Source organism: Rhamphochromis sp. 'chilingali', assembly GCF_963969265.1.
Source record: "Rhamphochromis sp. 'chilingali' genome assembly, chromosome: 2".
Lineage (NCBI taxonomy): Eukaryota > Metazoa > Chordata > Actinopteri > Cichliformes > Cichlidae > Rhamphochromis > Rhamphochromis sp. 'chilingali'.
In genome coordinates, this window is record NC_137930.1 from 28,417,520 (window position 1) to 28,428,602 (window position 11,083).

Sequence of the window (11,083 nt, forward strand, 5' to 3'; positions counted from 1 at the left end):
GTGGTCAATGAGAGCAGAAAAGTGCCATATAAGTACCAGTCCAACTGCCATATTTGTACTTGTTTGTAGTTTCCTTGTTCCTTTTTCCTTCCCCTCATCCCCCAGTTGCGGCAGATGGTTGCATCCGTGTGGAGTTTTAATTTTGTGGCTGGTTGTTGTATGCGTTTGCAGTGTATCTGATGATGAAGAAAAATGACGACGGTATCTCTTATCTTTTCATCTGATTTGAGGATTACAGAAACGGCTCAAAGAAAAAATTACCTTTAAGAAGGAGTCCGATTGTTAAAATATAAATGTGTTACGTACAGATAAAACTACACATGCCATATTCACAGCAAAAAACAAACAAAACAGAATGCATTGACACAAGCAATTTTATTTGAAAAAAGTGAACTGTACAGGACGTAAAAAAAAGAAAAAAGAAAAAAAATAAATGAAATCAGTCCCAATCATTTCTTGACATGCTGACAAAGCAGCTTCCTGTACAGCATTCGACAGAGGACAAATAAAAACATATTACATCACTGTAACCAATGTTACCAGTAATCAAACCTAAACCAGTAGGCATACTCTTGGTCTCGAAACACACACACAATAAAAGTGGCATTTCTTCACGTATAGGTCTTCAATGTTACAATTCATGATTCAGGGTTTGTTTTTGTTTTTTGCTGACTAAACCACGCCCCCTGTTGGACCACAGTGGGACTGTCACATGGCTCCTTCCTTCACGAACTCTAGATCTGTACAGCTTATCCCAAACTAGAAAATGCAAATCGAACATCTATTTAAGAATATCCCAGTAAGGACAATTTTCAGAAGCATTTCTGTTTAACTGAATTCTGATTTGACTTTCATCCATTCAGTTATAAGAATTTTTTTTTTTAAACATCCACAATGGAAGTCTCTTCCCCAGGGTTCTCAGCATTTGGTTGAAACGATTGCATAGCTCTGAGAGTTAGCGCTAGCCCTCTCAGGCCCTTCAAATGTTAAAGCAAAAACATAACACTGGATAGTCAAGCAAAATGTAACCCCAAAGAAATAAACTTTCTTCAGTCATTTTTAGCTGTATTGCTGAAACACAAATTCAAACATACCAGCAGTAGACGCTTTTTTTCAGGTGTACTACAAATGTGGCACTATTAATTCATCTTTAAAGATTTTCCACAGACACAAAATATCTGCACTGAATGTTACATTTCCTGACTTTGACACATTTTTGTACGGAAGTTATCGAATTGCTACTAAAGCAACATTTTAGTTGGCGTAACATTTTCTGGATCCATGCATCAAACATTTTTTTTTCAGCAAATTTGCAAAACGGAGCCAGATTCAAACTAAAGCATGTTCCCTAATGTTTACATCTTAACTGAGACATTGATTTCACTAAATTTAAAATGTAAACGCTACATTTCTCTTGTCTTTTGTAATGTTGTTTTAGCTCATTTTGGTGCACAGGACAGAAAATATGAGAAGGCTAAGTCAAACAGGCAACTCGGGGAGCTTGCCTTGACCTCTTAATGTTTTTAACCACTCACAAAACCCTCATGTTGAAGTTGCTGCATAACTTGTGTGAATGTTTCATTTCTGGTACATTTATTAATGCATGCCTGATACATTTTTAATGGGATTCAGTGGGACTGCATGATACATATTTCATGAGATTTTATGAGCAGGGTTCCCTCAGAATGAGCACTGACAGATTCTCTTCAGTTTCATGAAGCAATGTACATAATGTTTTGATATCCTTTGATCATAATGAATAAATAAGACAAAAAAAATAAAGCAGACATGAAACTTTAATGACATACAAAAATGAAGAAACGCAAACACACTTGCCAGCAGACAAACACTCACTCATTTGCACAGACTAAACATCTACATGAGCTATGCAAGTTTGGCTACAGTGTGAGACAGCAGTTGAGTATCCGTGTTTTACAGGAGCAAAGCCAAATTCTGCACCTCGGTTTGGCACAGTGTAAATGTTGTACCAGAAAAACTGGTCACCCTTCTGCTCCATCTTCTGTTCCGCTTAGATTATCTTTTCTCCCTTTTCATTTGAATATTTCAGCAGTAAGTGAGGAAGTCCACAAAGGGGAACGGAAGAGACTCTGTACCTCTTTTTAAATCCACAGTGAGTGCAACACATTGCCAGCGAGACCCTTTCCGTGTTCCTCTTGCTCACTGCACACTCTTTTAGCTGCCTCTTCTTTCACTCTCACCTTTTTCAGTGTCCAAACTGAGCACTCCCACACCATCCTTTGCAATGCAAAACAAGGCCATACCACTATGAGCGGTAAACTAAAGCACCTGCCCTGTAGGTTTGTCTGGGCAGGTGCTATAGCTCGCTGTGACGCACAGGAGGCTCTAGCTTGTGTGATAGGGCGGTGAGGACCTTGTCAAACTTCTCGTAACGCTCCGATTGGCTGCCCTCAGAGCCACGGCTGCCCCACAGCAGACGCATCTGAAACTCCGTCTGGAAGATGTCATGTATTTCAGCTCGTTCCTGAATTCCTGGAGAGGAGAGGAAGTAACTTATAGAAAAAGCATCTAACAAACTTTACTGTTGCAAACTTAAATATGTAACCCAACCACATCAACAATAAACTGTGAATGAAAATATAAACTGCATTTATAAATAAAATCACAAATAAAATAAAATGTGAAAACTTAATTACATAAAACATGGATGGAAAAACTGTACAGAGAAGCACAACTCAATTTTTTAAAAATGGCCTAAGAGAGTTCCACCCAGTCCCCACCGTTTATGACCAGTTAATACCAAATGACAGACTTTGCAAACATGTGAGCCAGTTCTTTTTGCTGGTGAAGACTGTGAGACAAGGCCGAGAGCTCTAAAACTGGCGCTTTGACAACCGATAACTTCCGTTGCCGATGCTGCTGAATTTTCCACGCTTAATGATCATTCCACGCATTGCAGTAAGTCTACAGGGAAATCAACGTAAATGTACCCAGCGCTTAATAAAAGGAAGTACAACTCCCAAACCCTAACCTGTAAAATGGATTAGAGATGGATTTTGGCCATAAAATGTTTAAGCTGAACTAAGTTTTACAGCATGAAATAAGCATCTCCACTCTGGTCTGTAGAACTGTTGATGAAAGGAGCAAGCTGAGGTCACGGTGATCAATAGCAGAATAACGGAAAACAGATGTGAACTGATAGCTATTGACAGATTGTTCGATAATGCAGTAACTGATTCAAACTGAGAATCAGTGGAGGGATATTAAGAGGTCAATACAGTCTGCATGGTAGCAACCACACACGGTTATTACATCACAGTGATGCTGTGACACTGAACACACATTTATAGCAACGCATCGAGATGTAACAACATGTCAAGCTGGCAACAACCAACTGATTACTGACAGGAAACAAGGGCTATGGCATATATTTATTACGCCACTGGGCTATAGCACCATCAAATTTGTCACATAAGTCTTAAAAATCCTACAAAAATCAACTACAGCACAAACACAAAGGAAAGGTCCACTGTGAGTGACTGCAATTAACATAACCCACTAGTCAAAACTTACATCCTGCAGTAAAAGCTACAATGTCATTAGTTTTGCAGAAACCTGAAAATAAATAAAATATTGGACTGGATATAGGTTCCTCTTACCCTGTAATTTCGTCTCTGCATTGGTTCTGTAGAGCTCCCCGTGATGTGCGATGGTGCGAGCTGCCTCTAGGTGGTACATGACTACATCTACTCCCACCTCTGCACTCTCCCAGGGTTCCAGTACATCCCCAAGAGCCATACCACGCTCCAGTAAAGACAGGACGGGAATGATGTGAGGGAAGGTGGTGTTGGACAGAGCACTGGATTCTGAAAGCACGGGATAGTTTTGACTTTAGTGCTGTCAATGAATTTTTGTACAAGACCAACCAGCCACAGAAATCTCACCTTTGCCGTCATTTATATTCTTCATGAAAGGCTTGAGTTTCTTCTCGTATAGAATAGCTCCCTCTGTATGTCTTTGGCGTAAGGTTACCCATGTCTGCTCCAGACGGGATATCTGAGGGAGTGTAAGACACAAAATTAGAATGCGTTTGGCGCTAGCCTTCACGGATTTTCCACGCTAACGACGGTGGCTTCTGACTCTCTTACCTGCGGGAGCTCCAGAGCTCTCATCACAGCAGCAAAACCAAACATGTTGCCCAGGCTGCTTTTCAACTCTGCTGCTAACTGAATGGTCTTATGGAGCAGGGCCGCCCTCTCCTCCGTGCTTCCTGTACAGCCAAGCAGGTCCACAGCCATCATGATAGACATGGTGTAGAACCTGAGAAACAAAGTTTATTTGTTTAACACTTATTTCAGAGGCAAGTCAAGGTCTATTAAAGCCATCCTGAATTCACATCACTCGAGTGAAGTGAGTTGGAATAATCTGAAGGAGCCTTTTAAAAGAAGAAGAAGAAATTTATTATTTAAAGTACTCTAAATAATTTTACAAAAACTTTAGAATGGGACTTATAGTTGAGCAAAAGGGAGCTGTAATGCGTAGGGTGATGCTTCACATTTTGCTTTATAACAAGTTTGACTGCATTCCCATGCTGTTTCATGAAAGAAATATTTATTATGGAAGCAGAGGAACAAGGGGAGCGCAGCAGAAAATCAGAGTAATTGAAGGCGATGATTTACAGAATACGAATAAGAATGGAATCAAAAAGATAATCAATAGCTGGATTAATGAAAGGGTTACTCAGTGATGCATAAAGGAAGATGTTAGAAAAAGAAAAAGCATCTGCACCTCTCCAGTAGGTCAAGTCTCAGTTGGTGTCCATGTGGTAGAGTCAATAACTCAAGCCCTGAGGACACTCCCATCATCCTTTGCATTTCTGGGGTTACACCTAATATTCTAGCAACCTGCCAAATAAAGGAGAAGAAAGTGTGTTCATGGTTTTATGCTTATATTTCTGTTGGGCTACATGCATGTTTATTTTGGTACATAAATCTTTGGCAGTAATATGCATCTCAGTATGCATTTATGTTTAACTTATAAGTTTAAGCTTGCTGCGTTAGCTGCGTGTATTTATTTCTGTATTTTCTTCGTACCGTGCAGTCCACCATGGTAATATGTTTAGCTGCAGCCCTTGCATCCACCTCAGCCAGCAGCTCTTTGACTCTCTTCAATACAGACATCTCCAGAGGCTTATTCTCAGCCGGCATAAGGCAAGACTCATACCTGCACAAGAACGATTACACCACATTAGAAAATACCAAGGCAGCACAGGAAACGGGCACTAGCGAGGATACCAGAAGAGGCCCAACTTGTTTAAAAAAAGATTGAGAGGACATGACTTTAAATTGATTACGGGGCTCACGCCGGTATCTCAGTTTGTAACCTAATAGAATTTAGTGCCTTCAATAGCAAAAATGGTCCCTGAGTGAGCACAAACATAGAGCATGGGGGCTGTGCAATTTCATGCTCATCATCTGCTGACACCAATACATGTACTCATAATATTGACCATCCTCATTAGCAATCTGAGTATACTGTTGTAATATCAGCTGGTACATGGGATGTGATGTGTCCAAAACAACCGCAGCTTTTTCCTGCCATTTTTCCCCAGTATTGCTCACACCAATTTAGCAAATCTCCCCCTGCACCAGAATTTCACAGGGGAACACAAGGATAGCCAGAGGTACTGCCAACTCGGTGCATCCTGTCATTTTCATTTTACAAGCTTCATCTGCTGTGTCCTCTTAAGGCACCGCAAGCCCAATGAAATACAGTATCTGCTGCGCCTATGACCAGAGCAAAAAGCCTGGCCTCGGGCTGTTTCCCCACAGGATTATCAGTTGCTTACTCAAGCCTGTTTTCCACTCCGTTCATTCATGGCTTTACTGCAGAGCCTGTCAAAACTTCCTCACTCACTCATATTTTCGCACTCTATAACTAAATGTCAGCAGGTGTATTGCCCTTTGAGCAGAATATTCTTCAACCTTCCTTAACTGTATACTGACCACACGATAGGCTGGCTATTCACCCTGCTTGTTACTTGTAACACATAAGCTGGTTTTGTTTGATATCCTTTCATGTAACAGCTGCCTTCTGGCTAGGTCTAAAACATTGCAGTTGTTGATATATCTGTCAGTCCAAATGTTAAATCTAGCCATATAACACAACATATAACAAACCGAGAAAAAATTTCACATTTTTTGTGCCTACTCTTCGTCCTATGGCCATAATTCATTAAGAATTATGAAAAACTAAAAACCGAATCATAGTCATGACCTTTCCTCTCAAAACAAGCAATAATATAAGACAAATCATAAAACTCACAAATGCATTTTAGTATGGAGTATGTCCTCGTCATATAATATACAATATGGAAACACCATGAAATACAAATCTGGAAGGCTGGCTTTATTGTTTCGTACCTGGATGGCTTAAACGAGGAAGATGTCTCCACTTGTGGGGCGCTGAACACCCCCTCTCCTTCCTCTCTTGCTCCCTCCACTGTCCCCTCCTCCACTCTCAATCGCTCTACGTAGCTTTTAGTTGGTGGTTTGGGGGGCCCAGAGGGACAAGGTCTGAGGTCACAGTAGCTCCCTGCTGTTTCTGAAGAATGTGATTGGTAGTTGGGATGATGGGCCGGTGAGGAGTGTGCTGAGTGAGAGGTACGTGGGGGAAATTCTGGAGGGTTGTCACTGGCTGAGGGGCTGACTTGGGGGTCGCTGGAGCGACGCATCACAGGGGAGGGAGGGACAACAGCCAGGACCCGCCCACCTGAGTGGGCTCTCTGCCTGGTGACTAAAGAGAAACAGAGAGAGAGCAAAAAGGAACCTTAAAAACTCTGCTGAGTGAGTTAGGGAACATGATTATGTTTTATTTATGCGCCTGAGTCTGTGACTGCCTGGTTACTTACTAGCACTATACGCCGGAGACAATGGGGTTTCCCCGACAGGTGACAAGGGGCAACGATACTCCTGAATCTGGTCCATGCTCATCGCACAGTTCCGCATTGCGTCTTTATGGTGGTGGATCGTCGACAGGCTGCAAACACAGCATTTTTAAAGAGATGTTAAAGAGATGTTAAAAATCTAACATCTCTAACATCTCTAACATCATGCTAAGGTAATATAGGGGACCTCATAAAGCAGTGCAGCTCAGATTCAGATGACAGGAGTGGTGTGGTTAAGGATGTACGGATTTATTCTTGGTGAGAGAAAAGGGAGACGTTTTAGTCGTCATGATAAATAGATGTGTTATTTTCTGAGCAAAAATCAAGTTTGTGACTTAAGCAGGAGCAAAGACGTGGAGTACAGTTTAATCTCTTCTAAACTGGTGAAAAAAAATAGTTAAATAACGTTTAAGATTCACAATCGCCATTCATATCCAATTAAAACCGTTATCAGCAGTAACGCCCACTTTCAAACCCAGTTATTTTATCCAATGTGCCTTACATCCATTTCATACAAATAAGGTCAACATGTTTTTACACTGTACACAACAACGTATTTGTCTGCTCCTCCTTGGTAGATTCAATTTCAAGTTTCAAACACCCTTTGTCGCTGAAACTTGACTGATCCAGTGCAGGACTGAATAAGACAGTGGGCAGCTTCACTCTGATTATTAGGGAGGTGCTAATGGTGTCAGTGAAGTGAGGGGTGGGGGGCTTCAGGAATGTGAAAGGTAAGTGCACTAACTCTGTGCTCAAAAACAACACCAGTGCCACAAACACACACACACAACCTGCAGTTGGGCACAGGTTCCGGCTCTGGTTCTGGTGTTGCCACTGGTGTCTCAACTGGACTTTGACTGTCTGAGTCACTAATCGTGTATATAACATAAAGCAACAATGACGTTACAAGACTGCAGAACATCATCAGGATTTTATTATCATCTGTCCAGCAGGGGGTGTTTGCGGGTTGAACAGCATCTCCGCTTAAACACCGACCTGACTCCCAGATCACTCGGCTCACCTGTGAGGTATGATCTTTTCAGTTGTCAGCCCATCGGTCATAGTGACACTCCTCCTCTTGATGTACGCTCCCCTCTGACTGGACGGTGAGTAGGCAGAGCCTTGCTTGCTGTTGGAGAGGGCAAAAGTGGCTTCTAGGTAGCGCAGAGGGAGAGTTCTGCTTACTGGACAGTAGATGTGGACGCCGCTGGACTGGGAGACCGGTTTGCGTTGACCGACGTAAAACCGCACAAGCTCTTGTACCGAGTCGAAACTATCAGACTCCAACATGTACTGCACCTGGAGAGGAAGAAATAAGAAATTGTGTCACGCACAAAAGCCAACTATCCCTCTAAAATTCAGTGTATACAACTTTCAAAGTACAGTGCGTAGAAGAAGCTAGTAAGTGCTTCAAAAGAAGAAGAAGACATCAATAAGCGGTGTAGCAATTAAAGCTTGGAAACAAAAACTAACAGAGGCACAGCTGGTCAACAAGGCACACCTGTGCCAAATTAGCCTCCACATGTAATTATCTCAGTCATTAGAGGCAGCAAGAGAAAATAAGCCTTTCTAATGGATGGATTTGGCATGCACATAAACACAAATAAAACTACAAAAAACACCATTCAGATTAATATTGCAGGTACAACACGATTGTTTGCACGCAGGTTTGACGGAGCTCTTAGTTGAGCTGAAAATGGGAGGAAGGCGCCAAACCGGTAAAGACAGAGGACACGTTCGCAGGTCATACAAGGGTGAAACAACACTGAAGATGGATGCACGGATTCCATTCTGATGCCATCACTGGTACTGTGCATGCTGACTCAGTGGGAAAACTCACTGAGGCATCTAAGTGTAACAGAGCCATTGTTAATGTTATTAGTTACGCCTGTGCTTCTGCTGCTACCATCATGAAGGGACTTCATGCAACTTAAAAGACCAGTGGTAGCTTTTTGTGGTTTTCTGATCTTCGAGGACTAAACAAAAAGACATTTAAAGTAGAATCCAACAAAGTAAACAGGGATTAGATGATGTTTCAAGCAGTGCCGATTATTAAGCCCCTAAAAGAAGAACATGTACCTTGGTCTCATTGGATTTCACCAGGACTTTACTAATCTTGAAGTGTAGCACCTCATTATCCCACCGACAGGTCAGAACATAGTCACCCAGGTTGAGCAGAGAATCGCGCACAAGGAAGTCTCCATTGCGCAAAACCAGAGTCTCTGATACCTATAGATGGAGAAAAAAAAAAATACAGAAAGGATGGTTTTAAGCTTGAAAGCAAGACAGCTCACTGATCTGAGCTACAGCTTGTGCGTGAACGTTTAGTTTCTGACACTCTGGTTGTTGAACAATTGAATTTAGAGGATTGTGATTATTTATAACAATGCCTTAGGACAGTTTGTGTTCCTGAAAATAAAACAACTATCTGTCTAGCTGCCAAACTTGTCTGCCGTGCTGCTAAGGAAAGTTTGATTTCGCCATGAAGGATAAAATAATTGATTTTCTTAAGATGCATTTCAGAGTTCAGCACTATTTGTAAAAAAAAAATAAAAATAAAAAATAAAAAGAAAGTTATTCTTAAATTTTATTGACAAAACAAGCAATCCAGAAGCATTGTTAGTGTTAGTGAAACACCTCTGGGCTGTACATCTTGCTGTTACTAAACACTGCAGATGGTTTCTGTGAGAAGAAATCACAAATATTGATCTAGTAGCCACACAGGAAGGAAAAAAAAATATTTCAAACTCAGCAGTTTTCCCTTTACAGCAGCCTTCAAGGAGGGAGAGAAAGCAGAATGTGCAAAGCTTTAAATTCATTCAATAAAAGAAATCAAGGCACAGAATATGAAAGGCAACACAGTCCAGGGTTAGCAGTGTCAGATACCAGCAGGAGGCAGTATAAACACAGGTCAAAGGCTCAACAGAAGGGCACAATATTCTTTCTCTACCATTTTCAAACATACCAACAGTATAGATTTAAAAGGACATTAACAAATATGTCTAAAAGGAAAGCCATATTGAGCAATAAACTAGAATACAACAAAAGGAAGATGATCAAGAAGGAGGAACGGGATCTATGAAAGCTAATGTACAGTAACCATCCACAGGGTGCCTGAGATCTATCCACTAGGCATTGTTTTGTAAGCAGGGGGCTGGGGTTTCCCCAAGTTTACACTGGGGTAAATCCATGAATAAATGAATATTTTATGTAAATCAAAGAGGAAAGACTCACAGATGGTTGATTTGAATCTGTGTTTCTATGTGTGTGTGTGTGTGTGCGCGTGAAAAAGAGACAGAGGTTTATCAAGAGACAGAGGTCGTCTATGAAATACTCTCCACATGTGCATGCAGTGCATCAGAGTCTGTGGCTGTGTGTCTCTTTGTATCTATGTCTTAGTCACCAGCTGTGAAATTCAATTGCGTACATCAGCAACACGCGCAGCTGTCTGTTTGGCAGAGATTCCTCCTCCTCAATGCTAAAGCAATTTCTACTGAGCTGTGACAGATGATGGGATTCATTAATCAGTGTCACTCTGTGTGTAAAGCATTTAAACTGGGCTTTCAAAGCCAGAACTTTGGCCAAGTAATCGCTCAACTAACACTACTGGAGGACAACCCACTTCAACCCACAACAAAAAACAAAACAAAAAAAAAAACACTCCAATCGCTTCACTGAAATTCTGAATGAATTGGTAGTGATGGAGGTGGGGGGGGATACAAACCATGGCAGCATTAGATCATTAACTTAAAAAAAAAAAAAGAAGATTCATACTACGCATCTAAGAGGCTGTGGCATGAAGCCTGAATCAAAACTTTTTCAATCATATCATAGATAACTCCATTCTTAAACAGGGTAGTCAAAACAGCTTTGGTGTGATCAAAGCGAGTCAGTTTACAAGCTGCAGCTAATCTTTGAGGCATCTTTGCTGGAAACTTTGCTTTGATTCTGTCCCTGATAAAAGCACAAAAACAGAAGGTAAGCTAAAGTTAGAACACTAATTTGTAACACAACAGTTAAAGCACGTTCTGCAGTTGAGAGTGTTAGTTATCACAAACAGTGAGACGGTGTGCAGGTAGTGCATCAGAAGTTGTGGATTAACGTGGATTAAAATTTTTCTTTTTTTTTTTTTTAAACTTTTGATTGGGTGGACAAAAC

At 41.2% G+C, this 11,083-nt stretch overlaps 1 protein-coding gene across 3 annotated transcripts in view; it reads right to left on the reverse strand.

Moving 5' to 3' along the window:
• Nucleotides 1-364: 364 nt before the first annotated feature.
• sh2d3ca (SH2 domain containing 3Ca) overlaps nt 365-11,083 on the reverse strand; it is a 46,218-nt gene continuing 35,499 nt past the window's right edge. For all 3 annotated transcript variants that reach the window (XM_080874477.1, XM_080874476.1, XM_080874475.1), the window contains exons 3-12: nt 9,005-9,154; nt 7,947-8,224; nt 6,890-7,017; nt 6,402-6,774; nt 5,073-5,202; nt 4,768-4,883; nt 4,128-4,299; nt 3,924-4,035; nt 3,639-3,845; nt 365-2,511 (exon numbers count right to left, since the gene is read on the reverse strand). In XM_080874477.1, coding sequence (XP_080730603.1) covers nt 2,336-2,511; nt 3,639-3,845; nt 3,924-4,035; nt 4,128-4,299; nt 4,768-4,883; nt 5,073-5,202; nt 6,402-6,774; nt 6,890-7,017; nt 7,947-8,224; nt 9,005-9,154 — 1,842 coding nt within the window. In that variant the 3' untranslated portion in view covers nt 365-2,335. The remainder of the gene's footprint in view (nt 2,512-3,638; nt 3,846-3,923; nt 4,036-4,127; nt 4,300-4,767; nt 4,884-5,072; nt 5,203-6,401; nt 6,775-6,889; nt 7,018-7,946; nt 8,225-9,004; nt 9,155-11,083) is intronic.